The sequence below is a fragment of the Scatophagus argus genome, chromosome 18 (genome assembly GCF_020382885.2).
Source record: "Scatophagus argus isolate fScaArg1 chromosome 18, fScaArg1.pri, whole genome shotgun sequence".
Lineage (NCBI taxonomy): Eukaryota > Metazoa > Chordata > Actinopteri > Scatophagidae > Scatophagus > Scatophagus argus.
The window spans coordinates 2,144,639-2,171,411 of NC_058510.1; the positions used below are offsets into that span (position 1 = coordinate 2,144,639).

Genomic DNA, 26,773 nt, shown 5'->3' on the forward strand with positions numbered 1-26,773 from the left:
GGAAAATACATCCGCGGTTTGCAAGTCAGTCTCGTTTTACTTTCCTGCAGTTTAAAAAATGATTAACAGCCACAATTCAATTTGCAGACTTCTGCAGTTCATATACATCTAACTATGACTGTAACTTGGATTGACTACACAAGGAAAAAGGTTTAGCCTCTCTCACCCATACAGATAATTCAGTGATTTAGCTGTTCAGGGACCATAAAGCCTTTATAGTTGACATTATTAACTTAAAGTGAAATTACAGCACCAGTGCCAACACCCTTAGAGGGATTTGCTATCTTCAGATGCTGAACCGTCAGCTCAGTCAAACACACCTCTCTCGACTTCGGCTTCAAAAATGATCACATGCAGATATGGATTGACTGGAGCGCTTTCGTTCCTCTTTGGTTCCTCTTTGGTTCTGGGTTATTTCTGTTTTTTAAATAAAAGCTATCCAGCACGTGCAAGTGGCTGCCTTGATGTGGTATTTAAGTTATCGCAGCCCATATTTAGGCCTTCTGTAGCTCAAACGTTGGAAAATCATTTTATGCCTTTGTGCACTTGTCGTCATCACTCCTTTTCTTCTCTGCACACCCCATTGCATGGCTATAGCCGAACTGTCACCAGACCTCTTACCTAAGTCAGCAGCCAATCTTACCTCCCACGCTTTAAAGGCAAACAAGCCAGAAGCTTTAAGAAGTGGGTTTTCAGGAGATTAGCCGCGTCCAGACAGCCATGGGCTTATTCTGAAATGAAGTGCCTTTATTAAACGGCTGTTTTCCTTGTCTTATGATGCCTGGCTGCGTTTCTCAGTGCCTAAGCCCAGGTAAGCCACTTCCTGTGCAGTGAAACATGTCCCAAAGCCCCTGCATGATCAAATAATTAGTTGGCTTCGATCAAAGAGTCAATTGTTTGATGCAGAAGGGAGCTTTGGAAAATTTTCACTAAACCGTCTTGAAACACTTCCTGCAAAGGCTCAGAGACCAGAACAGAATGCAGGACCACCCGTCACGTCACCTCAGCTTTGAGCATACCGTAAACAGTATTAGCCAGAAGTTAAGCGAAGAATTCGAGATATGCTGCAGAGGAATAAAGGACATTTTCTGAGACATAAACTTGGCAGTCGAAACCTTCCATCAACGGTGAGAAAAATTACATCAACAAACTACGAAACCCTGTGTTTGTTTTCATTTGTTTACAGTACCAGATATTTCACTGCCGCTACAAGTACACTTGAACTCGCAGCAATGTTCGAGAACGTCCCAACATATACAAATAATTCTGCTTATTGAGTTACAGTGTTTTAAAGTGCTTCCTTTTTCTCTTGTTTGGATTGTATTGGTTGTCAGGCTCTCTGGCAAAACACACAGCTGCCTCAAGAAACAAACAGGGTTGATGGGGGAAACATCTCCGGTTATGTCTTTTCCAGTCCAGCTTCGTGCCGGTCATAAAAGACGAGGTGTTACAGGACAGCTCTATTGTCCGTCTGAGCTGCAGACCATGCAGTGTGTGCATGACCTCGAGGTCAGCGGATAAGCATTTATAAGAGAGCTTTCCATTTACACTTGAAGCCGTCTCTTTCACACAACTTGCTCTTAGCGCCCCTGTAACCCCCACGCCCACCCACCCTGATGGCACGTCTCCCTCTCACGCCATAACTCTCCAGCTTGACGAGATGGCAGCACAGATCGGGCCTCAGTACAGAGATTACGCTTCTCGCCTCGTTTCCCTCTCTCTCCCTCCGTCTTCATCTCATCTCCCGTCCAGGCTCAGGTCTTCATCGGACATTCCACCTCGGAGTGATAGCGGCGTGGGATGGCGGAGTGTGACGAGATAAGGTGGTGAAGCGAGGCGCGCTCCCTGCTGGTAACGATCTATCGAACGGAGCTGATAACCCTGGCGGAACATCTGATTAGGGCTCCCATTTATCACCTCTCGGGTGCAGGCATGGAGGAATTTGCACTGTTTGCTTCGTTCATGCTTCACTGTCCTCTCACACATCTGCTCTTGTTTTCTCCATATGTCTCTGTCTCTACATGTCTCTCGGTCTCTCGTCAGATTGCAGCCGTACTCTCGTAGCTTGGAACAAACCTCCTGACCGCATGCTGTGCAGCGAGAGGCAGCTAATCAGAAGCAGGTTGACACGATGGCCTCCTTCATATAAACAGACAGCACATGATGTATTAGGTTATTGGCCCTGTATCGAACATATTTATTATAGTATGGGCTTCTCTGGAGTCACTTTAAAGGTTTTTCCAGCCCCCCCCCCCCAGAAAAAACGAATGGCATGAAAATCACAATTTAAAGCTAAAATGCAAAAATAAATCATGCCATTTCTCTGTGTTCTTGTCGTGCTTGCACTTGTAGTCTTGCGTGTTTAGTCAGTCTTGTGTCAGCTTGAGAGTGTGTGTGTGTGTGTGTGTGTGTGTGTGCGTGTGTGCGCGCGTGCACCTAAAACAAAGAGCCAGTGTGTGTTTTTACTCCTGCTTTCCTGCTAAAAGCGCAGTAAAGCTGTCTGCCTTTGTCTTGTGTTTAACTGTCTATGAAGAGGTCACGCAGAGGAGATCATTAACCTGGAATTAGCGTGTGTGTGTGTGTGTGTGTGTGTGTGTGGGGCTCTGTTTGTATATACAACGTTTGAATATGTGAAAGAGGCAGGATGCAAACAAAAGTGTCTCTTTGTTTTCATTCCTGCATTTCTGACCACAAATAACACGAAAGCCACAAAATCCATCCTGCTGAGAAACACCTGCTGCGTGTGTTTGGGTGGATGTGATGAAGTTCGGAGTGACTGATGCTGCAGGATGGAGGAACACGTGGTGGCACCGGTGCAAACTGCATCAACATGAAGCTGTTTCTGATGTGAAACAGCTGGGATTCGCCACACACATCTGCATGAAGCTGACATTTATCATGTTTATTTTAAAGAAAATATAAATGAATTATGGCTGGGAATTTACATTAGCGATGTAATAACTCACACATTTATAGTAACAACATGCTTTTAGTGTAAGCGATGTAAATATGTCACTATAATCGGCAATAACAAGTTCTTTAGAATACGAGCCACATTTGTGTCTTCCTGCCCGCGATGCTCGAAGGTTTGATTTTCACGGCTGTTCTTGACTAAACTCTCATTTCTTCTAACGTTATGTAAGGGGAACTCGCAAAGCAGGTGCCGTCAGCTGATATGAGATTTATAGATCACAGGTGTGTAAGCTGCGTATTAGATTTTTAGCCATGAGCTTTTAGGACTGAGTTCAGGAGGCCTCTAACTGAGGCCTCTGGTTTTAAAACAGTTTGACTGTACTTTAATCCCTTAAACAGGAACACTTAGCACTTCCTTTCTGGACCATTTGTTTCTCTGGTTTCGAGCTACTTGCTTCACTCCTGACTCCACGTTGTTATTTTTGGAGTTGAGGAGGAATATTCTGCCGTGATTCTACAGTTAAATTAGGCACAGTTTTCCCTTGTGAAAGGACCCGTTCGTTGGCGTTGTTTAAACCTCCGTGATGATACATTTGACGTGACGTTACACAGTGCAGGACGTCTTCAGTAAACACTGGCTGGTATGTCTTTGGAATTTCTGGTCCACCCTGGTGTTAAAGAAGGTTGTGAACCTGTGAACCGCTGAACTCGGAGTCGGCATGTCCTTGTGTGCCCGGCAAACTCCATCCATTATCCTAATGATCCTGCCGTTCGCTCTGCCGGAGAGGCTCGTTCTGGTAATGGAGATGACTGTAGCCGACAGCAATGGCGTGAATGTCACGCTAAACATTCCTGCTGTCACATTCTTCGGCGAAGCCACCGAGAGACCTGCCGGGATTCATCTCTGTTAAATAAAACCGTGGAGGAAGTGAGAGAAAGGAGGGAAGAGAGGAAGGAGAAAAGGCACACCCAGAGGATGCTGGAGGGCTCAGAAACTGTGGGACAGATTTAAAGCCTGTGGTGGCCTTGAAGGAGCAGAGGAAGGAGGGTACGAGTGTGTGTTTGTTCTGGGAGCTGCACACACACATTTATGTGTCTACAAATGTCACTGTGTTTATAAGAGTGCAGCTTTAAAGTATTGAAATCCTTTTTCTGCAATGCTAGCAACATGTTGTTTGGTCTGATTGCCATAACACATGTTTACACTGATGGTTCCCACAGAATGAGCCCCACTGACGTCCCCTCTAGCGCCACCACGAGGTTGACACATTCATTTTTATTGAAATCTCTACTATCTGATGGAGCCTGCACTCAGGATCAAGTGTATTAGTGTGCCGATTTCATCTGGCACCGATCATGTCAGCGCGTCATGTCTGGATTCTGGTGTTTTTCTGAATATCTTAAACTCTGCTGCACCTGTGCTGGACATAAATTCTCTTTGGCCAGTTTTTCGAAGAAAACACCACAGTAAAACACAGCAGACCCAGAAATTTGAGGGTAGATCAACAACAGCTGTTTATTTTACAGTGATAAGTATGTGAGGGTGGAGTTTTCCTCAAAGGTCAGGGTCAAGGGTTAGAGAACGATGTAGTCGCTCACTCATGCGGACTCCTTGCAAGTCTACAAAAGCACACATCTGTGACTGCACTGATGTTTGAAGCGTCTCTGAACGTACTCGTTAGACAAACTCCCACCTCGTTATACAAGAGGTCTTCATCAAATACTGGTGTCGAGGAGAAAGCTGCGCTCCTCGGCTTCCTCGAATGTTCCCAGGTTGGTCGTCTCTCTAAAGAGGACGTGCCTGAAACAACAACCGTGGGTCCGCAGTGAGAAAAAGGCCCCATGTGAGCGCAGACGCTCCTGACCTTCCAGAGCAAGTAGCCTCCCTTTCAACCGCGCTGCCGCTGACAAATTTACGAGCCCTAGGCTGACCTGCAGGCTGACTTTCCAAACATGATACCGACAGGAAAACAGTCGGAGACGGGAGGGATGGAGGGAGGGATGGAGGGAGGGAGAAAGAGCTGAGAGAAAGAGAACAGAGAGGCAAGACATCACTTTTTATCCCGGTTTTTCTTACGGACTCCAATTCCTTTGACTTCTTGTTAGTCTCGGAGCAAGTGCAACAGAGAGTCAGGTGAGAAAGAAGTAATGCAAAGAGAGATGGTGCCATTCGTTTGTCAGCGGGTAAACGAGCACACCAGCATGATCAGAGATCTGGGGTTTGACTCCCGTCGAGGCCGCTCGTAAGAAAAATGTATCCACTCCCAGTGCCGAGAGGCTTTCTGGATTAAAGGATCTTATCACTAAGGATGTGCAGGGGAAACTCTGCCCAGTCCTTCCTCCTGTACGGACACTTTCCACACCTCCGAGCGGCCAGTCTCCTGGATACCTTATCTGCCCGAGTGTTTAAAAGTCCTTTTCCAACAGGAAGTCACATTTTTAGCTGTGTGCATCCACAGAATGTCTCTCGTACTGTGGAACTATTAAAGACGGTGGTCCAGAACGACACGGTGAGATGATGACCCAAAAACTTGTTGTCAGCTGCAGCTAAACGAATTCATTTTTATGACACAACAACAGCCAACGACTATTCAACATAACAGCTGTTGTTATTATGCTGTTTTCAGTCGAAAATAAAATATTCATTCACAAAAATCTCTTTGAAATCAAACCAAAGAGGACCTTCTGGTCAATCTTGTTGTCAGAGTTGGGTCTTATTGTTGTAGTTTTCATAATTTCTACCTGGAAGAATAATGTTGTACATTTCATGAGACGGGACAAGAACAATGCAAGAAGTCAAATGATCAGAAAGGCTGAAGGCCTGATGTGAAACAAAGACGTTTTGTAAAATTATTAGCTAAAGTGTTGGCGGTTGTCAGACTTTCTGGCTCTCTTTTGATCCGCCACACTGAAGCTTTAGCTTTTCTGTGCAGTCGTCATCGATATTTTTGTGTGCGCTCACTTTTCGTTTGTCTCTCCAAATCATGTGGTTTGCAACATCTGGCTGAACTGTGGGCTTGTTTACTGATCATCTGGATCAGAATCAAGTCGTAATCTGTCACACTGTTTGTTTATGACAGATGATTATATTAAAACAAGATGTCAAAATATAAAAATTATAATCAAATAACAAACTTCCAGTAATCTAACGCACTAATTTCCCCCTTTAACGAATGAGGTTTTCAGCAACATCCCCCACTTGTATTTTTAACACTGTGACCTCATGTTTAGTGCACTGCGTTGTACGTTTAGAGAAAAGTGTTTGGATCCCGCTGGGACCCTCCTGCACCAACATAACAGGTAACTTTATCAGGACGTTTGGATGTAAACTTCTCCACACTTTCATCTCACCAACATTGTGTTGACGTGATGTATTATTAGAAACACTGATTATTTTCCTCCTGATTTTCCTCAAGGCCCACCTGCTTTTTGGATATTCAGGTATCTGGTTACCGTGGCTGTTTTTGGAGCTGTGCCTGTGTGTAAAACAAGCAGTAGGTCTTAACATGTAAGTCAGCCCACTGGGGGGGCGGATTGAAGCTGGAGCAGACTGATTTATCAGTGGATCATGTGCTCTACCTCTGAGCCGCTGAAATGCATTGCGGTCAACGCGGACTTTCCAAAGGGAATCGCACCGAGGCTCGACTGTAGCGGTAGGGATTGCCGAGAGGCCGAGAGGCAGAGAAAGTGAGAAGGAGGGAAAACGGAGCATCGCAGAGTCAGTTGGCCTCCTACGTTTGCTGCTGTGGAATGCAAAGCCACCAATATTTTGACTTCTCCTTTGGAAACAGCTGCGTTTCCCTTTTTCAAAGATATTTTTTCCTTATTTATCGGATCCCTCAGGAGAGATCCATCTCCTGGCCCTGACACCGGCTTCCTCCTCTAAATCTGGGACCAGACCGGCCGAGCTCAGACACACACGTATGCACTCACACACATGCACACCTGCTGCCCAAAAGCAGACGTTGAGCACAGATCACTATAGCAGGCCCCTTCGCTGCCTGAGCTGCTGCACGTTGATGGCGGCACATGGACGGGACACACCACCAATATGTGCCATGAAGACATGTCTGAGGTATCAGGCTCCACACGGTTTCCCACAAAGCCTCACAGGCTAAAAGAAAAATGGGGATACCCGACCGCCACCATCGCCGTGTTGACACAGCTCAAATCAGTCGAGGCCTTTCGCTCAAAATGGACTCCCATCAAAAACCATGGGAGTACATCTCTGTTTACGGAATATTCACTTAGCTTATTGAGTGGTGGCGAAACTCTAAAGCAGCCGAGGGAGCCGTTTCCGAGAGGGTCTGTGGTCGCGACCCAAGAGGAAAGCGGTAAGTAGCCGTCCTGTCCCATAAATCGCAGAGGAAATGGAGCCAAACATCAAGGACGGAGAATCTCGCAGGAAGACGATCAGAGGTTACCTTTTTCAAACGAGCAGACCCCCTTCGCGCGGTGGTCACTGATTTCCCCAATAAATTCTTTCTTTAATGGCGTCTTAGAAAGCCATTATGAGTCCACCTGTTGTCCTGCATTTGGGGATTTCATTTTGTGACCGAGCAACCATCAAAAATCCCTTTATTTTCCAATATTGTTGTTAGATGTGCGGCGGCCTCGTACACCCAGACAAAACCCTCCTCCGCTGGCCGTCCAAATGTTTTTCCCCTGCGTCCCGTGGCAACCAAAGGACAGCAAGCCCCAGCAATCTGACCAACTGTAAACAACGCATCTCTCAGTGTGCAGCGTATTGAGAGATTAATGGCTCTGGGTTTGGGTTGTTGTTGTTAGTCACATACGTTAGACAGCGAAGTGTTTGGTGTCGCCGGTTTTGTTTATGACTGCAGTGTTTGGTTGCGTTTATTTTCTCGTTCGTGTCTAAACGAGACAAGAAACGAGTTTCTGCCAAATCGACCTCCAAAGAGAACAAGATGTTGGAGGGGGGACAAAATGCACTCGCACAGAAATCCAGGCCGGCAGTACGAGTCCGCTCAATTGTCTAATTTTCGAATTTGTTTATTTATTCATTCATACTGTGACCAAGTTCTTGTATTTGTACGTTGCTGAGGGATTGTGAAGAGCAGAAGTAACTGCATGTACTCCTCTCTCAGCGACTTAGTGGCTTCTTCCTGAACTTGTTGCTCTTTAAAACCGCTGAAGGTTTGAGAAGTCGTCTGGTGTGAAGACCACTGATTTAAGTGAGGCTGTTGTGACAGCTGCTCTGCTTTGTAGAATTACATTTTTATTAACATCCCATAAAGTGGGAAGAAATATTTTCTGCATTTTTTTTTCCTTTTCCAGCTCATTTATTTCCTGATTTCATGGAATTTCCTTATGAATGTGAGAAAGATGTCGCAGCGTCTTTTGTTGACAGCTCGTTGGCTCGAGTTGGTGTCCAGTGAAATGAACACTTGTTTTTGTAGGGGCTTTTGGGGAAATCACAACTGGCCATTAATGTCAATGAGCTTTTTCTCCATGGCCATTTGGGTCTCTAAGTGTTCAGACAGACACAAATGCTGGGTGTAAAGGTTGTGTACTCGCAGGCTCCTCCCTTAGACACACACACACACACACACACATCTTGTGTTTTGTTAAAGGAATAGTTCACCCAGTATGACAGTAAGCCGTCTTTGAAAACCTTTTTCTGTTTTCTCCAGAAATCATGAGTTACTCAGGATCATCCACAGACTGTCTTGTGCGCACTTTTATGTAGAAACCATTTGAATATGGCCAAATGACCTTCCTTACAAAAAGCGAGCCGAGTGAGTTTTTTAACCAGCTGGCCTCAGACTTTTCCGTAACCCGAAGTTTGTGAGGTTTGTTCATTTTTTTTGTGTCTTCTTTGTTTTTCACAGGACGCTTTGGAAATCCAGGATTAGTGTAGCCTAAAACATTGCATCGGATCAGATTTCTTTGTGGTTTAGCTGTGCCGTGCTGTGCTTGCTGTGTTGATTTTTGTAAAACCTTATTTCATTTCTGAAGCATTTTTCTTTGTGCCATTTTGTTATGTGTTGCCCTCCTGACGTTCCTCAGTGCTTTGAATATCCTTTGTTCACCTTTTACAGCCGATCTTTTCTCCTCGAGGTGCAGTCTAACCTGCACATTTGACTGGTTTTGCTAATATTGTTATTACAGCTGTGTGATGATGTTGTTTGTCTTTCTAAACTGGGCCGACGACAACAGAAGTAAAAGTTAAACTTCTCACAACGGCGACGCATTGAGCAACGCCACACTTACCCGTCTTTACCTGATGTTACCTGAACTTCTGCTGCTTAATGTTAGCATTGCCGTGGGTCAAAAACAAAACATTAACATTCGCTCGTTGAGGAGATGACGACCCAAAAACTTGTTTGGAAAATCTCTCCAATATTGTCAGCTGCAACTAAATGAATTCATTTCTATGGCACAACAACAGCTATCGACTATTCAACATAACAGCTGTTGTTAATCTGCTGTTTTCGTGTGTCAGTCGAAAATAAAATAGAACAAAATTGCATTTTCATTTACAAAAATCTCTTTGAAATCAAACCAAAGAGGACCTTCTGGTCAATCTTGTTGTCAAAGTTGGGTCTTATTGTTGTCCAAATCATGTGGTTTGCAACATCTGGCTGAACTGTGGGCTTGTTTATTGATCATCAGGATCAGTTATTGTGGGTCCACATGTTAATCCTGGGTAATAGCACTTGATGGAATAAAATCTCCCACTGACACACAGGTATGACACATCCAGCTACATGGACGCCAACTGGAGAATCAACAGAGAGCCGATGACTGCTACCACTCAGCTGTCAGCCTGTCGATGGAAAACACTGATACTGCACAGTCCAACAGCCCATACCTCAGACGTCTATCTGTTAGCAAAGCCCCAGTAGGGGAGCAATTACAGCAAATTATCTGCCTACCCTCAGGGTTAGACACACACAAACCAGCGCATGTTACGCACCAGCTAAAGATCTCAAAACGACAAAAGAGAGATGTGTGTCCAGACTTCATTTTATCATCTTATGTGGAATGCAGTGTGGTGGTGATGGAGTCTGGGGTTGATGGGAACAAAAATCAAACTCTCTCCCTGTGTGTGTATGTGTGTGTCCTGGAACATCACGCCTGACAGTACGCGTCATGGTTTGGGTGGAGAGACAGACCCACATGGTTGTTCAGGGATTATATGGAGGATGATGGCTGTAGAAAAATGTGATTATATGGTTCAAATGGGGCCTTTGTTCCCAGGGTCGTCGGTCCAGTCCAGTGAGGTCATTATGTGCTATAACCTGTGGGAGGTTATGGAAGAAGAGCAGGCTGGATATCCAAGCCACTGATGGATGTGTGTGTGTGTGTGAAAGAGGAGGAAATTATCAGAAAGTATATGATATAGAAATGACTTAGATCAGCTGGGCAGTTGAATCTGAACAGTTTTACTGTTACATACCTGTTCTGAACAGGTCATGAAAATGTCACATCCAACCATTAAGGTTTGTCTGGGAGTTTTGTTTGCGGTCGACAACACGATAAGGACGGAGCTTATTTGACGCTCGGACGGTGGCTTTGAAGGACACTTTGTCACAGGACACTCGGGTCCGATGCCCCAGTCCAGTGTCGTGGTCGCAAACCGTTTGTCTGATGAAAACCAGAACTTTTGATCTACTCATGAAATGGATGTGCGATGTATTCTTCCCCAGATGACTCGCCAAATACTTGCAAATCTCAATCAAACTGATTTCACACTGAGAGTAAAGCTGTCGGCTGCTGCTCTGTGTTTGTTAATGGGCTTTGACAGTCTGCTCAAGATCTTTTCTCGCTGCCTGAGACGCTCGCCGTGGACCGACGCCCCTGCCTGACCCTGCCGTCCTCGGCGACCGCATGTGGGAATGCTTTAATTCTCCGCTTTGACGTTTGTCATTGCCCATGTGCACGTAAGCCCTTTCAGGAAATGTCCAGAGGCGTGTTTGTGTGGCTACACGCATCGGACATAAACTCTCGCTCTCGCCAGCGGCCCTCGGCTGGTCCCGCGGCGCTCAGCGTGTCGGCTTTGATGCTGGGTCAGGGGAGAAGATCAGAGCACAGGATGAGTCACACACCCACCCACTCACCCTCGCTCAAAGTTAATAATGACTCCCAGCAGACTCCGAGCCCCTTCATCTGTGCCTCAACCCCAGGAGCTGCCCTGCCAGCTGCCGGACTACAAAGAGCCAAAGCGCTCAGTAGAAGCTCCTGGTGGCAGCCAAGCGTGGTGGCAACACCTCAGGCAGCTCGCACCTCTGCTGTGTTTGTGCGTTTGTGTGTTCACGCGCTTTGCAAAAATCAACAGCTGTCTCGGCGTCTTGTCTTTCCGCGCTGCATCGATGCCAGAGGTTGAAGAGACGGAGGCATAAATTCAGGCTTTAGCCTCTTCAGAGAGACCGGTGTTTACAGCAAAACGACTTTAATGAGATGTTTTGAAATGGTGGCTGTGATAGCATCAACTGCAAAAAGTTTCCTGTGAAAGTCGATCCTGCCAAACCTTTAATTAGACGGGACTTCGATCAGTGGAAGACACGGACATATCTGACCTGTCCTCAGAAACCATCCAGTCTGAGAGAAAAACCAGACAGATTATGGGCTGTAATTACATAAACACAGATGGATTCTTCTCATGCCTTGGACATCCAGAACATTTTTTATTGGTTTAGCCATCCGCAGAGTCTTTAACAATGTTGACAGGTTCTTGGTGAGCAAGAATTTAATTGAAGGGTGTTTTTTGTGAAAATGTCTTCTTTTTTTCTTCTTTTCCTCGTTCACTTTCATTTTCGCCTCCTCCAGTGTGGTGCATTATGGGTCAGAGGAAACAGTAAATTACACTTTTTTAATTAGAAAGCAGAGATTTTTACGAGGGTCTTCGGGATCCGGTTTTTGGCAGCCCGCGTGCAGAAAACTCCCAACAACGTTTGGTTGTTGAGAAGATACCGGACTGTCTGCTGTGCTGCAGAGAAAAGCTGTGTTTGTCTTACAGCCACACTGGCTTCTTGTTCCCATGTTAGTTCAGCAAGGTCAGTGGTTCTCACTGCAATCATCCCGTTTCTTCCAGGAGTCACAGAGTGGAAAGCCCAGAAACCAAACACTGCCGTCTATGAGGACAGAAATCCAGAATATGAAATTTGTCTTTTAAACGTTTGACAAACTGAATGTCGACATGCACTCTTTCCTGAAAAATAAATAAATGGTAATGAAGGGAGGTTTAACGTTCCAGTATTCAGTAAAAGCCTTGTGTCTACGGTGGCTGCTCTTCAGAAAAAGTTACTCGGTCGTGCTTGAAGGTCTTGAATCTTGACCCTCATGTCTGCAGCAGCAGGAGGACAAAAAGAAAAAAAAGCTCTTTTTAAACTGACGGGACGAACCAAACCTCTGGTACTAAAATCTCACTAATAAAAGGTCCCATAAGACTCCATAAGAGTTACAATACATTCAGAAGATGCACTTTGTTGATGATTAGGAATCAGTTTTAGTCTAAAGTCCTTCAGCAGCCTCTCCTTTGAAACGTTTCGCTATCTGACAACATAATTGCCTGTGCGAAAACCATCCATAATGTGCCCTTTAGTTAATTTTACCAGCTGAGTGTTGATGAAGGGCGAAGAAGTATTTTGGTGAGGGAAGGTGGTTGTTTTGCTCTGTGGTTGTGGGACGTGTGAGAGAAAGCAGGAGTCCAGCTGTCCCTCGGAGGGATTGGCTGGACGGCGTTAGGAGGGCGAGCAGGAGCGCCGACCGCCGACCACAGACAAGTCAGCCCGTCAACCACCCCAGGATGCTGTTCCTGCTTCGCACACTGCTCCTCTGATCTTTTATTTTTCTGCTTTATTTCCTGTGCAAGTTCCTCTTCCTTTATCCCACTCTCTGCTCTCTTCTTCAGGTACCAAAATGTTCATCGCAGACTTTCAGTGTGTTCTTAAAAGTCACCTGTGGTCTTTGTTTTCACTCCTGTTTGTGCGCTCATCCGCCTGCCTCCCTCCTGCACAGTCAGCCTTATGGCTCACTCACTTGTCTTCCTTTCAGCACCTTTTCCCCCTTTTTTCCGTCCTTTGCCTCTAAAAGGGGCATGCAGTTTGTGAAAAGCCGAGCCAACCCGTCACTCCGGCGTTTCATTGGGTTTACACGTGGGACTCTGAGTTCTGTGTTTGACCCGTCCCAACACCGCAGCCGCCTCCGGTCTTTGTAGGAACGTCCGCTGATGACACTGTAGGGCTGCCGTAGTGAAGGCGTCAGGAGTGAGAACGGGCTGACGCCAAGGCTGATCCATAGACCGACTTATAGATTTTAATAGTTTCTCAACAAAATGATATGTTATGCAGAATGTACAGATCTTCCCTTATCGTATAAAATAAGGTAATCATTTATTGGTCCCACAGCGGGGAAATTTATATGCGACAACTAACACTGACGTTAAATGTTCTACATTTTAAAAAACACGAGTGCTGAATTTAAAGTCTTAATCCACAACTTGGATGTAAAACAGTTTTATACCATGATTTATCACTCATGTACAGGTAACCACTCATCATGTGGACCATATGAAAACATGTGATAGAAAAACAATCCCAGGGTCAGCGTGTGTGTGTGTGTGTGTGTGTGTGTGTGTGTGTGTGTTTGTGGGTTGCCTTAATACCTACAGCAGCAGGCAGAGGACAGCAGCGCCAGATGTTGCGCAGGTGGAAACGAGAGAACAGCTTCTATCAAAGCGTCCAAGTGAATCTGCAAATCGTCCATCTCACTCTCTTTGTGTCACTAACTGCCTCCTTCTCTCCTCCTCCTCCTCCTCCTCCTCTTCTCATTACATCCCAGAGTCGTTCTCTCTCTCTCTCCCTCCCTCCCTCCCTCCATCCCTTTGGTCTCTCGCTCTTCCTCCCTGTAACAAGCGACTTTGTCTTTCTTCGTCTGCTCTTGTCATCTTTCCCCCCTCTCATTTCCTTGGCCCGTGTTATTCTAAAGGACACGTACTGACTTAAAAATTAGGCTTTTTTCTGCCATATTTCTGTTTCCCATCTGAGTTATCCCATCACTCTCAAAAACAGAAAATCATCAGTCCACTTCCCGCTCTTTTATCATCTCCCATCTCTTTCTTTCTCTGCTTTTCTCTCTTAATCTCAGTGGCTTTCTGTCATGCCGTCAGTTATTCCCCTTTCCTGTCCTTGTTCGTCCTTTTCTTTCTCTTTTCCTGTCTCTTGTTTCTTGAAATTGCCCACAATGTTTGAGCGAATCATCACAGAAATTTTCCCCGCTGTCGTCATGTTTCGTGGTTAACCTTGTCTGCCTCTGTGTGTTTGTTCAGTGAGAATGAAAGGGAAAACAGTTGACTCTTAAGTGAATATGGTTTTGTTTTGTTTTGGTTTTTTTTCCTCATGGACTGGTGAGCAACGACAGGAGTGAGATAGTAAAACAAAACCCTAACGTGCTCCTACAGATTTGTCTTCGCACACATGTGGCACATAAACGCCCTTTTCCTGCGGTTGCCTTCGAGCAGCGTTTGCAACAAATCACTAATATAATCAGTCTTTTCCCATCTTTAGAATCGCTCTGAATGAATTCCTCTCTGAATCCAAATCCCTTTTCCCTCCTGTGTGTTCCAGTCTCAAAGCTCCCGTCATGGCAGATTAACGCAGAGGTTGCGTTCCCTGAGCGCGCCGTGCGAAGGCTTCCCTTTGATTTTAGTTGTAAAACCTCAGTGGAGTTCAATTGAATTTCAAGCTGAGAAGGCGGAGACGCAGCTGGAACGCCACTTAGCCGCTGACGCAGGGGACTTGGGTGATAAAGCATACGATAACGTGAAACTGTCTTAATATTTCATCGTTTTAATTGTTTCTGGTCATCTGGACGCCGTTCAAAACGACTCCCCTCCCTGAGATAAAAAATAAAGATTGATTTGAACTCGAACAGGCTGGCGAGTTGTTGAGAGAGCCTGGAGGATTTTGTTTGGATGTGAGGAAAATAAATGTTTAAACAAAAAGCGTCCTGCAAATTTCATTAAAGCCTAAAGGAATCATCGGAGACATTTTTCACTCCGCTGAAAACAGCTTTCGCCCTCGCCAGAAGCTCTTTGCCTCGTACACCGCTGATTCCAAATCACCGTGACTTGAAGTTTTGACATAAAATTTCGTTGTTTTTGTGAGTATGTGCTGGGAAGATTGTGAAATACTCAATAAACACCTGTTAGAAACATTCCACAGGTAAGCAGGTTCATTGGTAACAGGTGATTGGATCTCGTTGCTACTCTGCGAGGTTGAAATGCTCAGCTGTGTTGTTTACTTTACTGATTTATCTTCTCACTCATAAAAGACGCAGCGTACACACTTGTTAAGCCTTGATTTTCTGTGTGTGTGTGTGTGTGTGTGTAGGATCTTTGCGGTGCATCACTGCAGCAGATGTGATAAATATCTGATCCATGTGAAACTCTTCCTGACCTTCTCACCACCTACGGACGGTTTATCAAAGGCTTTTCTTGCCAAAAAGTCAGTTGATTCTTAAGTGGGGAATATAAAATTTCAAGCTGTTGGTTTTTAAGCCCAGAGCTGTTGAAGGGAGTGTTGTGTGAGTGTTGTAGTCATTTAGAGGAGCATGACCTCTGCTTAAGTCCTCCACGTACTGATCCATCTGGCCTTCAACACAAGGCCAGGCCTGTTATCACACACAGTCACTGCGACGTGTGTGTGTGTGTGTGTGTGTGTGTGGGCAGTGTATGGATGATGAAATGGTCACTGTCACATCTGATAGAAGTCACAGTGACGCTGATGTGAATAACATCTATTTCTCTATAGGTGGTTTCCTTTGCCTCAGTGGAAAGTGGCTCAGACTCGAGCTGCAGTTTGTTTTGACCGAGTCACAGCAGCGAGCTTCATGATTGGACTTCGCTGATTTTTCCTCCAAAAATGCGATGAAGCTGGAGAGACGCGCCTTCCCCTCCCTGCCTTTTCTGCTCTGTTTGTCGCTTAGGTTCAGCATTTGTGTAACTTGGAAATGTCTGTGGATGAGGGGAGCTCTGACCTTCCTGGGTGTGGGGTATGAGGTGGGGCTGGCGCTTTCAGGAGAGTCTGATTGGTTCCAGCATTCTCACATCAATGCAGTTTCCTCCTCGGCTGTGACTCGGGGAACAAAATGTGTCATTGGTCCATTTTGGGTGGGTCCCCACGTCATAAGATTACCAGAGAGTTTTAACAAGCCTGGCTCAGGTACAAAACTAAACTCTTCTTACCTAAGCTGTGAACTATTGAAGTATCCAAATGAATCTTCAAAATAAGATGAAATAGAGAGTAAAAGTACTGGCTTTAAAACAAGTAAAGGGGCAGATGTGAAGTTTTTTGACTACCTCAGACAGTTAACTGTGTTCAAAATGTCTGAAACTGCTGGACTCGCACTAATTCTGCAGCCAGATGTTGAGTTGTTGTTGTAAGGAGGAAGACCCCATGATGTTTCTAGTGGACTTCCTCCTGTCTTTTATCAGGTCTCCTCTGATTATGTGCACCTTTAGCTTTAGCTTTTCCCCCTGTCTAAAGCTAAGCTAAGCTAACCTGGTGCTCTGCATTTCCTAAGTTCATCTTGGGTTTTGCATTCATAGTTTACTCTTGTTGAGAAGCTTTTAAGTCAACTTTATTTATTTGTATAGCCCATTTTTACAAGCAGTTTGTCTCAAAGGGCTTAATGTCGATGTTTGCTGTGTTCTTTCTATCTGTACAGTAACACAGAGCTCGCTTGGCTAACCAGTTAGCGTCACACTTAGCAAGGACATTTTCTGAACAGGCAAACAAGTCTTTTCTGATTTTACAGTGGTCATAAATACATTCACCAACATGAGTTACTGTATTATCTCATGAGCTATCGTGTTGCATCGTCTGTGACTTCAGCTGTGCGAACGATGGCGGTAGCCGTAGATAAGGAGGTGGAAACGAGCCCCTCATTTCAGCATAAAACTTCAAAATGAAGGAATGAATTTGGCATGTTGTTTGGCAGCAAAATAAAGATTTTTTTGGGTTCTTGTTGGCATGACGGCCCATCAGGCTGTTACAATTACAGGGCGAACACTGTGGCTCCAGCTTCATATTTAGCATGCAGACATGAAAGTGGCATCAATCTTTTCATCTAACATCAAAAAAAAAAAAAAAAAAAGTAATTATGCATATTTCCCAAAATGCCAAACGATTCCTTTAGCTGACATCCTGCAGGCCGGAGCAGCTGCAGCTGCAGCCGCAGTAGCGGTGGAGGACAGATGTGTGATGGTGGACGTGTTTTCAGGTGGACTAACTGAGCGAGTTGACGCTTACGGCCTGTTGAGCCTCAGCGCACTGAGTGAAGACGAGAGCGGAGATGATGGTGGTGGTGATGATGATGATGATGATGATGGTGGTATACTGTGTGTGCATGTGTAGTATGCAACAAGTGTTTAAATCGCAGTGCGATGTGCAGAATGGTAAGAGTGTGTTTTAGATTCCTGAGCAGCTATGTCACTGGTTTCTGTGTGTGTTTTTCAAAGTACAGTGCATATTTGAGGCTCAGCATTCAGTGTTTACGTCTGCGTGGATATTTCTGTACACGACCTTCTAATTGCACTCGACATGCTCCTCTTTATTCATTTCCCTCTTCTCACTCAGCGCGACTGTCGACAAACTGACTCTGCAGGCCCTTTGTGGGAGAAAAACCTCCAGCTGAGACAGGAGAGCACGTTATCATTATGGCGCATATTGCACTTAAAAGCATAGGAGGGAGCGCATTTGTTGGTTTTTGTCATTTCACGCTGTCAGAAGTGGTCACACAGCGTCTCTGCCGCAGAAAAAAATCATGGGCTTTTTGCTTCGGACTGAAGATAACAGGGCTTTATTTAGGGAAACTGGAGGCCACGAAACCTATTAGACGTTAAGTATAATTCACATGTGATGTTTTAAAGGCTTCTATGGTCAACCTCTGTGCAGCGTCTGTGAAAAGTGTCTTTATATTTACCCTGAAAGACTGTCCACAGTAAAGGCATCGTAAAAAGGCTCAGGGAAACAATATAGGTGATACTTTATCGATCTGCTCAGTAAAAATCTCATCAAAACCCGCTTTCTTTTGATGAACTGGGGTCGGAAACCGGCATACCATTTGAGGATGTGCAGAGAGGGTTCATTTTATTCTGTTTCATCTCTCAGCGTTATGTTTCGCTCATATTAATGTTATGATCCCGTGTGTGTGTGTGTTTTCCCTCCCACAGTGGAGTACGACAGGGAGCTTTCCCCACAGCGGCGTCACCACAAGGAGTTTAAGTTCAACCTCTCGCAGATCCCGGAGGGCGAGGCCATCACCGCAGCAGAGTTTCGCCTCTACAAGGAGTGCGTGAGCCGCGCCTTCCGCAATGACACCTTCCTCCTCAAGGTGTACCAGGTGGTCAAGGAGCACCCTGACAGGTAACACACACACACACACACACACACAGACATGCAGGGATAAGGTTTTAATTCACAGGGAGATGAAAGGTGGGGTTTTATGTCCCTCAGCAGCCTTTGTTAAATCCTCATTTCCCCTAAAGTTGTGCTGTGTTGTAATGTGTTCATTACAAACATCATGGAAGCTCAATAATGCCTGCATTACTGTCATTGAGTTAAATCATCAAACTTAAGATTTTTCTTGCTGAACCTTCATGTCGAATGGAAATATTCCACATGTGCTGTAATGATGTAGTTTTTACTGGGTTTGAACAGTGCATTAATCCACCCTTGGGTGTATCTGGTAAGTTTGCAGAGAGTTCATCATGCTCATGCTCAGCTGGCCTTTTCTTGTCTGTCACACAGACTCCAGGCCTTTTCCATGTTTATATTGTAAAATCAAGCAAAACCACGTCTTTCAGAAATAGCACCGGTTCAAAATCCTCCCGTCCCCCAAATGAGCGCAGCTAATACATGCCAAACATTGACATTACGTCTGCAGGGGCTCATGAACAGTAAGATTTCTGAATGATGTTTGTGTTTTATCAAGCCCGCCCACTCAGAACCAGCTCTAAACATGACAAGAATTTCTGGTAGACATTTTTAAGCCAACATTTTGTTTTTTGATGAAAACACATCAAACGTCGCACAGAACTCCTTAAGGTGGGATCTCTAAAGCTGATCCACTCCGAGGTCCGCGGATTGGGAAATTATAAGAGCGTCAGCTATAGATGTTGGCAAAGTATATTTTTGTGTCAGTCAAAAGGTTTCTAAGGGTATCAAGAGCTACTTATTTGCTGCATTCCTTTATCCCTACAATGGGTGGTTTGTGTTCTCCCGCCTGGTGGTAAAGCCTTTTATTTTTGGAGATATTTGGAGATTAAAGGGCCCATATATCTCCAATTCTCTGTGTTATTGTAGGGCAGGTTTTTTACCTTGAAGAAAATTACAGCCTGGACGGCGAACTCTCACGCTGTGTTTGTGCTCTGTAGGAGTGAATTCAAGACGCACAATCGGGCAAAGTCTACACGACGACAAAGTTGTAACGGCTTTGATTTTACTTTCTCGTCTTCACTGTGCTCAGCGCTGACAGAAAGCTCTGAGGTTTGTCGGTTTGTGTGATGAAATGCAGTGTTGTCTTTGTTGTTGCTCTCGCCCATTTTCTGCCTTCTGCTCAACTTTGTAATCGCCCAATCAGCGGGGAGCCCATTAACTTTCTCGCGCCCCACCATCCCGTAAAAACCTGACTCCTGTTTTGACTCTAAGCTGTAATGATAGAGCACTTAATTAGCCTGACACCCTTTGTACTTTTCATTTGATTGGGGTGGTTTCTCTAACAGCAGGCAAGGAATGTGATTGCAATGCCAAAAATGTGGCGGGACTGACATCAAGGGCAGGTTGATGCAAAGGCTGTTTTTTACTGACCAAAACCCATTCAGCAGCTTTTTGCCAGCTATTATACTGTACCAGACCAGATGAATTCATAGCTGAATTTCCTCATATGTGTGTGTGTCAGTCAGGTAAAACCTCTGCATTCAGGTCTTCCAGATGTTCCACTTGCAATTTCACAAATGTGAGCGTTTTACAAGATCAAAGCAGATGACGTAAGCAGGGCCGCTGTGAGCGACGCATTCCCGCCTCGCGTTACCTTTTTAACGACACTCACTGACAAGACTTAAAAAGGGGAAAAAACCACAACTTTCACCTTTTGACCGTATTTTTCCAGTTCATTTAAGCAGTCAGTCAGTAAGACGTTTACAGTAAGTTCTCGGTAGCCTTCGCCCCGCAGGCGGCCCTCTCGAACAGCAGCTGTGATGGCGAGATAGAAACATCGGCCCACGCTGTGACAAACGTGTGAACGAAACAGTGGGGTGTGTGTGTGTGTGTGTGTGTGTGTGTGTGTGTGTGTGTGTGTGTGTGAGTGAGTGAAGGATAACAGGGACTTGGGGCTCATGCGGAAGCTGTCAGACACACTCTCATTAATGACCAATAAAGAGGGGCTGCTGATGCATGACTGCAGGGACATTCTCCGAACACCTGGGTGACTGTGAGGCTTTGATGTCGGCTCTGGAGGAGGCTCCGACAGGCCCGACGCTGCGTTACTGCTGCAGTAACGGGACAGTGGGAGGACAAGCCCTCTTATCGCTCACACTCAGTCCTTCTCCTGCTCTGTTTTCACTCATTAGTCCGCCGGTCTTTTACTTCTCCCTGTTTGACACATTCCTCCATTTTGGAGCCTGATTTCACTCACACCAAATGCTGCAAGTGATGTTAACAAGACTGTAGCCTGATACCGACGACTTAATTCCTTCCTCCTTGGCCGTCCCTCAGAGAGGTAGACTGTGTGGTCACAGCTACGGCACAGGAAAATGCAGTGTATCCCAGCACTTTCTGTTAAGTGCAGCAATCCATCTTTCTGTCATTCAGTCCCTGTGGTTTTATGTCTTCAGGTTGTCCCTTTGTCCCATTATTGGGAACACGATATCTCAGGAAGGTCTGAAGGGATTCTCGTTACCTCTGGCACACGTGTCCACTTGGACCAAAGGATCAACTGATTTGAATTTGGTGACCCCACAAAACACATTGGTGATGCTGATCCTGGTCGTCCACCTTGAGACTGTGCTGTTTCTATTGATCTTCAGTGCCGCCGGGTTGAACGTGTGTGTGAAGCCTCCATATTTTAGTAGCTTCTTTGCAACGACATCCATATTTGAAGCTTTGTGGTCCACCGCAAGCTGTATGATACTGAGCTTCAGGTGGTTGTTGTTGCTCCATGCGACAAAGACGTGGATCTAAACTGGCGTACACCCCGAGGTGGTAATTCTACTTTTCTTCTGTACTGTGTTCTCCCAGAGAGGCAGACCTGTTCCTGCTGGACTCTCGCAGACTGTGGGCGGCTGAGGAGGGCTGGCTGGAGTTTGACATCACTGCCACCAGCAACCTGTGGGTGATGAGTCCGGTGCACAACCTGGGCCTGCAGATCAGCGTGGAAACCAGCAGCGGTAACACCACCCACAGTGTCACAACATAAATCCATAGTTTTAATTTGTTCAGTCAACAGGAACACGATGGTAAGTGTTGCCATGTGTAGTTTTTCACTGCTGTGCCTCTTGAAACAGGGCGGAGCATCAGCTCCAAGGAGGCGGGGCTAGTAGGACGTGACGGCGCCCTGGAGAAGCAGCCTTTCATGGTGGCGTTCTTCAAAGTCAGTGAAGTGCGCATCCGCACCGCCCGCTCCACCGGCGGAAAACGACGCCAGCAGAACCGCAACCGGTCCACACAGCCACAGGAGGGATCCAGAGGCCTCGGCCCAGCAGGTAGGCCTGATGTCCACCACGCAAACACTCAGCCACAACTGAGCTCATCAGACAGCACAACCGTGAACACAATCAGACACAAAACCTGATCCCAGACTGACCTCATTACGTCTGTAACTGATGTCTAACCTGTGGAGATCAGTGGACGGGTAGCATGTGTTTGACGTGAAGTAAATTGGACCTGATTTCATCCGGATCTCTCTAATCAGTCCCCCATCAGATGAAAATCCAAGTCCAGCAGTGATGTCCAAAATGTGTTTTCACTGCAGTTTCTCTGTATGGATATGAGGTAGTGAAGCGTATCCTGAAACCCGCATCTTGAGCAGGAAATATAGGGTTTCTCAGAGCAAAATCTAAGATGTTTTATGTATGAAGGGGATTTCTGTGGCAGATCTCCTGACAGGTTGAGGGCGACTAAGAGAATATCAGCCTGAAAGGAAAAAGGATGTGTATAATGAGAAGAGACCTTTTTAGGTTGCATTGTGAAGTGCGTATCTCAGAATGAGAGACACAAATGGCCTCTTAATTCTGAATATGCAGTGATTTAGGACACAGACGACAAATCTGTCCTGACAGGTGACCTCATCCTCCTCATCAAGTCCTCCCTCTTTCTCTTCTTACCCAGCAGATGATGTAATGAGCAGGTATAAGCCTGATGTTATGAGCTACTCAGGCTTTTCAAATTAAGTCAAACCCTAATCCGCCCACCTTTCACCTGCTGTGTAATTCTGCCCAGACTTTCTAGCGGTTAACGCTAAGCTGCTCCTGTGAGGCTTCATTGTGTGACGAGTGCGGTACATAAAGCTAATGCTTAGTGAGCCTGCTGTTAATATCAGCCTGATCCCTGGCTAATTTGACATCATGTTAATATTAAGCCTTCACGGCTCAAGGCTCTGACTCTGCCCGTATGCAACAGTAAATCAAATGTCTCTACCAGGCAACCACCTTCGAATATTTTAAGCATGAGTGACATTTCTAAGCGTTAATGTACAGCCCAGCATTTTTTCTTTCTGCGATTTCTGGTACGGTTAAGGTAACAGAAAGATTATGGCGGTGGCAAATGAACTAAAGTCCGGCTGAAGCTGGGCATCTCGGACACTGTCACTGTGCGGTTCTGTGTGCCACTGGGTATGAAGGCTGATTGGCAATCCAGCCCTCATTTCTACCTGCTGTCATGCCTCTTTTATGGACTCAAAAAATGAATAAACACTTTTTGATTTTGTCTTGTGTTGTTGGTAGTTGCTACTCTGAGGAAAACAGAAAGCAGTCCGGTTGTCCAGAGCCAACAATAATACTGTACCACTTGGAAATGATAAATATCTCATAAGGCTGCGTATGCGCTCAACTCCAAGTAGCCAAGATTGTTTGGCCCGATGGCGGCCTGAGCTCGGCACACCTGCTTGCTGAACTCGTGTCAGACGTAAGATAAATGACTTGCGACAATCAGCCCAAGTATTCTTGTGCTGCTTCCAGGGCTGAGACTGACCCAAAGCTAACCAGAGTGCTGCTAACTGGAGCCGATTCTCGGCCCAAGAACGGCTCAGGTCTGTACCCCAAAAACCAGGCCAAGTCTGGTCCAGAGTCAGCTCACGTTTGGTGCCAGGTTAGAGCGCTGACACACAGCTGCAAACGGTCCGCCTTGGCCGACTACCTGGGAAGCGTTTTACCTCTGCTCCCGTTTAATGGCTCCACCATCTGCATGGTATACAGAAGTATTCTTGGGACAAGTCGGGTTTGTTCTCACTACTACTCTGAAAAACCCCTTGCTGAAGTTTGTTGGCTCCGGGTCCTATTTGTTCACTGCATCTCCCTCACTTTCTCAGTAGGTTGCAGTGTGCTGCTGCTAACACAAGAGGTTGTAAGTCAAAGTCCTGCAGGGCTTTTTCTCAGTAATTGCATTAGATGAAAGCTTTGGCTGACATAACAGAGAACAAAGACTCATCATTTGTTATGCTACAGGAGAGTTTGAGTGGACCACATGTTCCGTTTTGGCTCCAGACCTGTACTGTGGTCTGCCCAGCTGTCTTTGGCTTGAGATGTCCTACCTTAAGACTTTTAGTCAGGTTATCTTGAAGACGCCGTGATACACGAGTGAATCGGGTGGCAAAGGTGCAAACCATGTGAATACACGGTGTGGGTTCACGTTTCCGTCACCTCTGCTCTCTTTCAGTATATGAAAGAATATATGGATCAAATTTAAGAAAAAGTTAAATTCTAATAGATCATATTAGATTTAGAATCAAGTTGTGGGCGAGGCAGGTTGTCTGCTTTTGTGTCCCAGTCCGTATCAGGAGGATAAGAAAACTTTCTCTGAGGTGAATCTGCTCTAACAAGGACAATCTGTTAAATATGTGTCCTGGAGGATTGGACTTTACATAACCCAAAACATCAAGACCTCTCCGCCTCGCCACTCGGGACGACGGGGAGTGTAAATATTTAGATCCTACACAGGAAGCGGGGAGGCCCCCCTCGTGACAGCCGAGTGTCCGCGGCCAGCAGAGGACTGCTGGGATTGGACGGGATGGGAGGATCCGTGAGGAATTCAGGAGGGCATATGGTTTCAATAGCGCATCACTCACTCCAGAGACAGGGAGGAGGACAGGATGGATGGGGAGAGCATCCGTCTTGTGGAGCGCTCACGGGGAGAAACAAAACGTAGACGCTGTCCCCCAGTTACCGTCTGGTGCTACAGTCCATCAGTTCAGGCCACCGCAGCTCCAGCTAAAAGGAGCATTTCGCTCAAACAAACATGAGATCTGAGGCCGGAAGGCAGCACTGTGTTTGTTTTAAAATGAGTTACTTTGCTCTGTGTGTTTTTGAAAAATAGTTTTCCTCCTTTTTCCTCCAAATTGGACACACGACCTGTGTGGTTAACCACAGCATTGATTTGACTGCTCCTCAGTTTGGTGTCATTTTGTCCTCATTTGAAGTGTAAGTTGAGAGCTATTTTTGTCAGTTTGCTTTTGGATTTCTTGTGCTGCTTAGCTTTGTCTGCTGTAATGCTAAATGCCTCTGCAGTCTGCTAAGGACATAAAACAGCCTTTTTAACTGTGAAACTTTATTTTCCCTACTGCATTCCCTGCGAGGCCTTGTTATTTCCTCATTTTCACATTTTTAGCGAGCTGGATTTAAAACGACATGTGATATTAAATGTCTTCCAGATGACAGGAGAGGACAAATTCAGCCAAATAGATTTTCTGCAGCGTTTAGTTTTGAGATAATGGTGTGATTACATGTGTAATAAATCATCTTTGTTTTTTTACATTTTTCAGACTCACTGTTTGCAGATTCTTATTTATTGGGGAGCTCCTTAGTTTATATTTTTCCTTGAATCTAGAGTTATGAGTTGGATGCATGAATACTTTTGTTAGCCTGATGCTTCCGCCCCCCCCGGGTGTGCCTGATGTGACCACAGTGAAAAAATGCTTCTGTGTACCTTGCCAAAAGAACAATACAACACCTTTAAAGGTAATTTGGGGTTTTGTGGGCGATGAAGGCTGGGGAGGTAATGGGAGTGGGGCTGGGCTTCGGTTGTGGGGGATGTTAACAACCATCCGGGGAAGGAATATCACGTCCCGGCACAGCACGGGCGGCCTGTAATTAGGCCTAGCCAGTCATTAGCTGCACAGCTAAAAGACTGACCGCGCTAACAGTATCGCTTAAAGAATTATAATAACACGGCGCCTGGCCAGCAGTGTTTTTTCATCTGTCTGTCCTCTCCTCCCTCCCTCCTCCTCATTCTCCTCGCTGCCTCCCCACCCGAACCCCTTTTGTTTACCGTTAGAGTAATTAGACGTGGCGGAGCTCCCTCGCAGGGTTTAATAACCTCAGTGATGAAAGACAGGAAGAAAGATAAATGTCAGTAGTGTTGGCTGGTGGGAGGGAAAAGAGAGGAGAAACTTCAGGGACAACGCTGACGTTCTTCTTTCATGTCTTCACGGGACTCTCTCCTCTCCTTCATCCGGGTTCAGGATTGTCGATTTTATTTTAAACATTGGCTCTTTATTTTCTGTCACCACCTCGTCGATGGGAGTTCATGTAATTGCTGCTGTAAAAGCTGCAATCTTTTCTCACTCTCGACTTGAGAAATTGCCGGAGCCGAACTATAGAATTACATTTGAAGCAGTTTGTGAGATTGTGGCCGACTGCCGCCTGACTTTTTAATGTCACACACACACGCACACACACACACACATACACACACACACACACACACACACACTTCCTACACCAAACAGCCCGGCTATAACGTCCGAACTGGCACCATTTATTTCTTGTATTTTTGGAGCAACATGTGACAAATATATTTTATAGCCTTTTCCATCGTGACAGGTGCTGGTGAAAGTGTTCCAGGGGCTTAATGAATGGCAGGTAGTGTAGTGAAGGGTTAATCAGCCCAGCGCAGCACAACGGTCAGTAAGGTCCAGCAGTGTTTCCTTTGCTATTGAATAGCCAGGGTGGGGGACCGGCAGTGAATTCAGTCCGAAGTGGTTTCAGTGGAGAGTTTGGATGCTTGTCTGCTCGCAGTGAAACATTTCCAGGTTAAACAGGCAAGCTGCTGTAATGAGGGAGCACAGCTCAGTGTCACCGAAATCCTGCTTCCATGTGATATTATATGATATTTGAATCCTGACAGCAGTGCAAGCCGGTTAGCTTAGCTCAAACCCGCAACGTTTTAACACTATGGTTTTTCATCAGGAATTAACTGGTGACATTTTCTAAGCTTTGCTAATCACAGACAGTGTAATAAGTAACTTCCTGGTCTGAAAAGTGAAGCCAGTGCAGGAGTGCCTCAAATCTGCAATCTCTCTAATGTCCAGCTTCACTGGTTTCAAAAAGAATTCAGGTGGTATTTAAGCCTATGAAAAAAATGAGCCGACTTCTCGCTTGATTTTTGACCTCAGTAAACAGATGATGAGTTTATGGTCTCAGTCTCTTCAGTAAAGCACGATGTTCATTTAGTAAGTTATGCTTCCATTTAGAGTCAAATTGTTGATAAAGCAGGACTACTTTGTGGTCAGAGTTGTTTTTATGCTAAGCTAAGCTAATCTGTAGCTTCATATTTATTGAGTTCACATATGAGATATCGAATAAGCACAGTTCCCAAAACGATTGAGTGACAAGCTGTCGTGT

At 45.6% G+C, this 26,773-nt stretch overlaps 1 protein-coding gene across 1 annotated transcript in view; it reads left to right on the top strand.

Moving 5' to 3' along the window:
- bmp6 (bone morphogenetic protein 6) overlaps nt 1-26,773 on the top strand; it is a 39,028-nt gene that overhangs the window by 4,616 nt on the left and 7,639 nt on the right. The window contains exons 2-4 of the mRNA XM_046371471.1: nt 18,113-18,305; nt 21,177-21,325; nt 21,443-21,640. Of these exons, the coding sequence (XP_046227427.1) occupies nt 18,113-18,305; nt 21,177-21,325; nt 21,443-21,640 (540 nt within the window). The remainder of the gene's footprint in view (nt 1-18,112; nt 18,306-21,176; nt 21,326-21,442; nt 21,641-26,773) is intronic.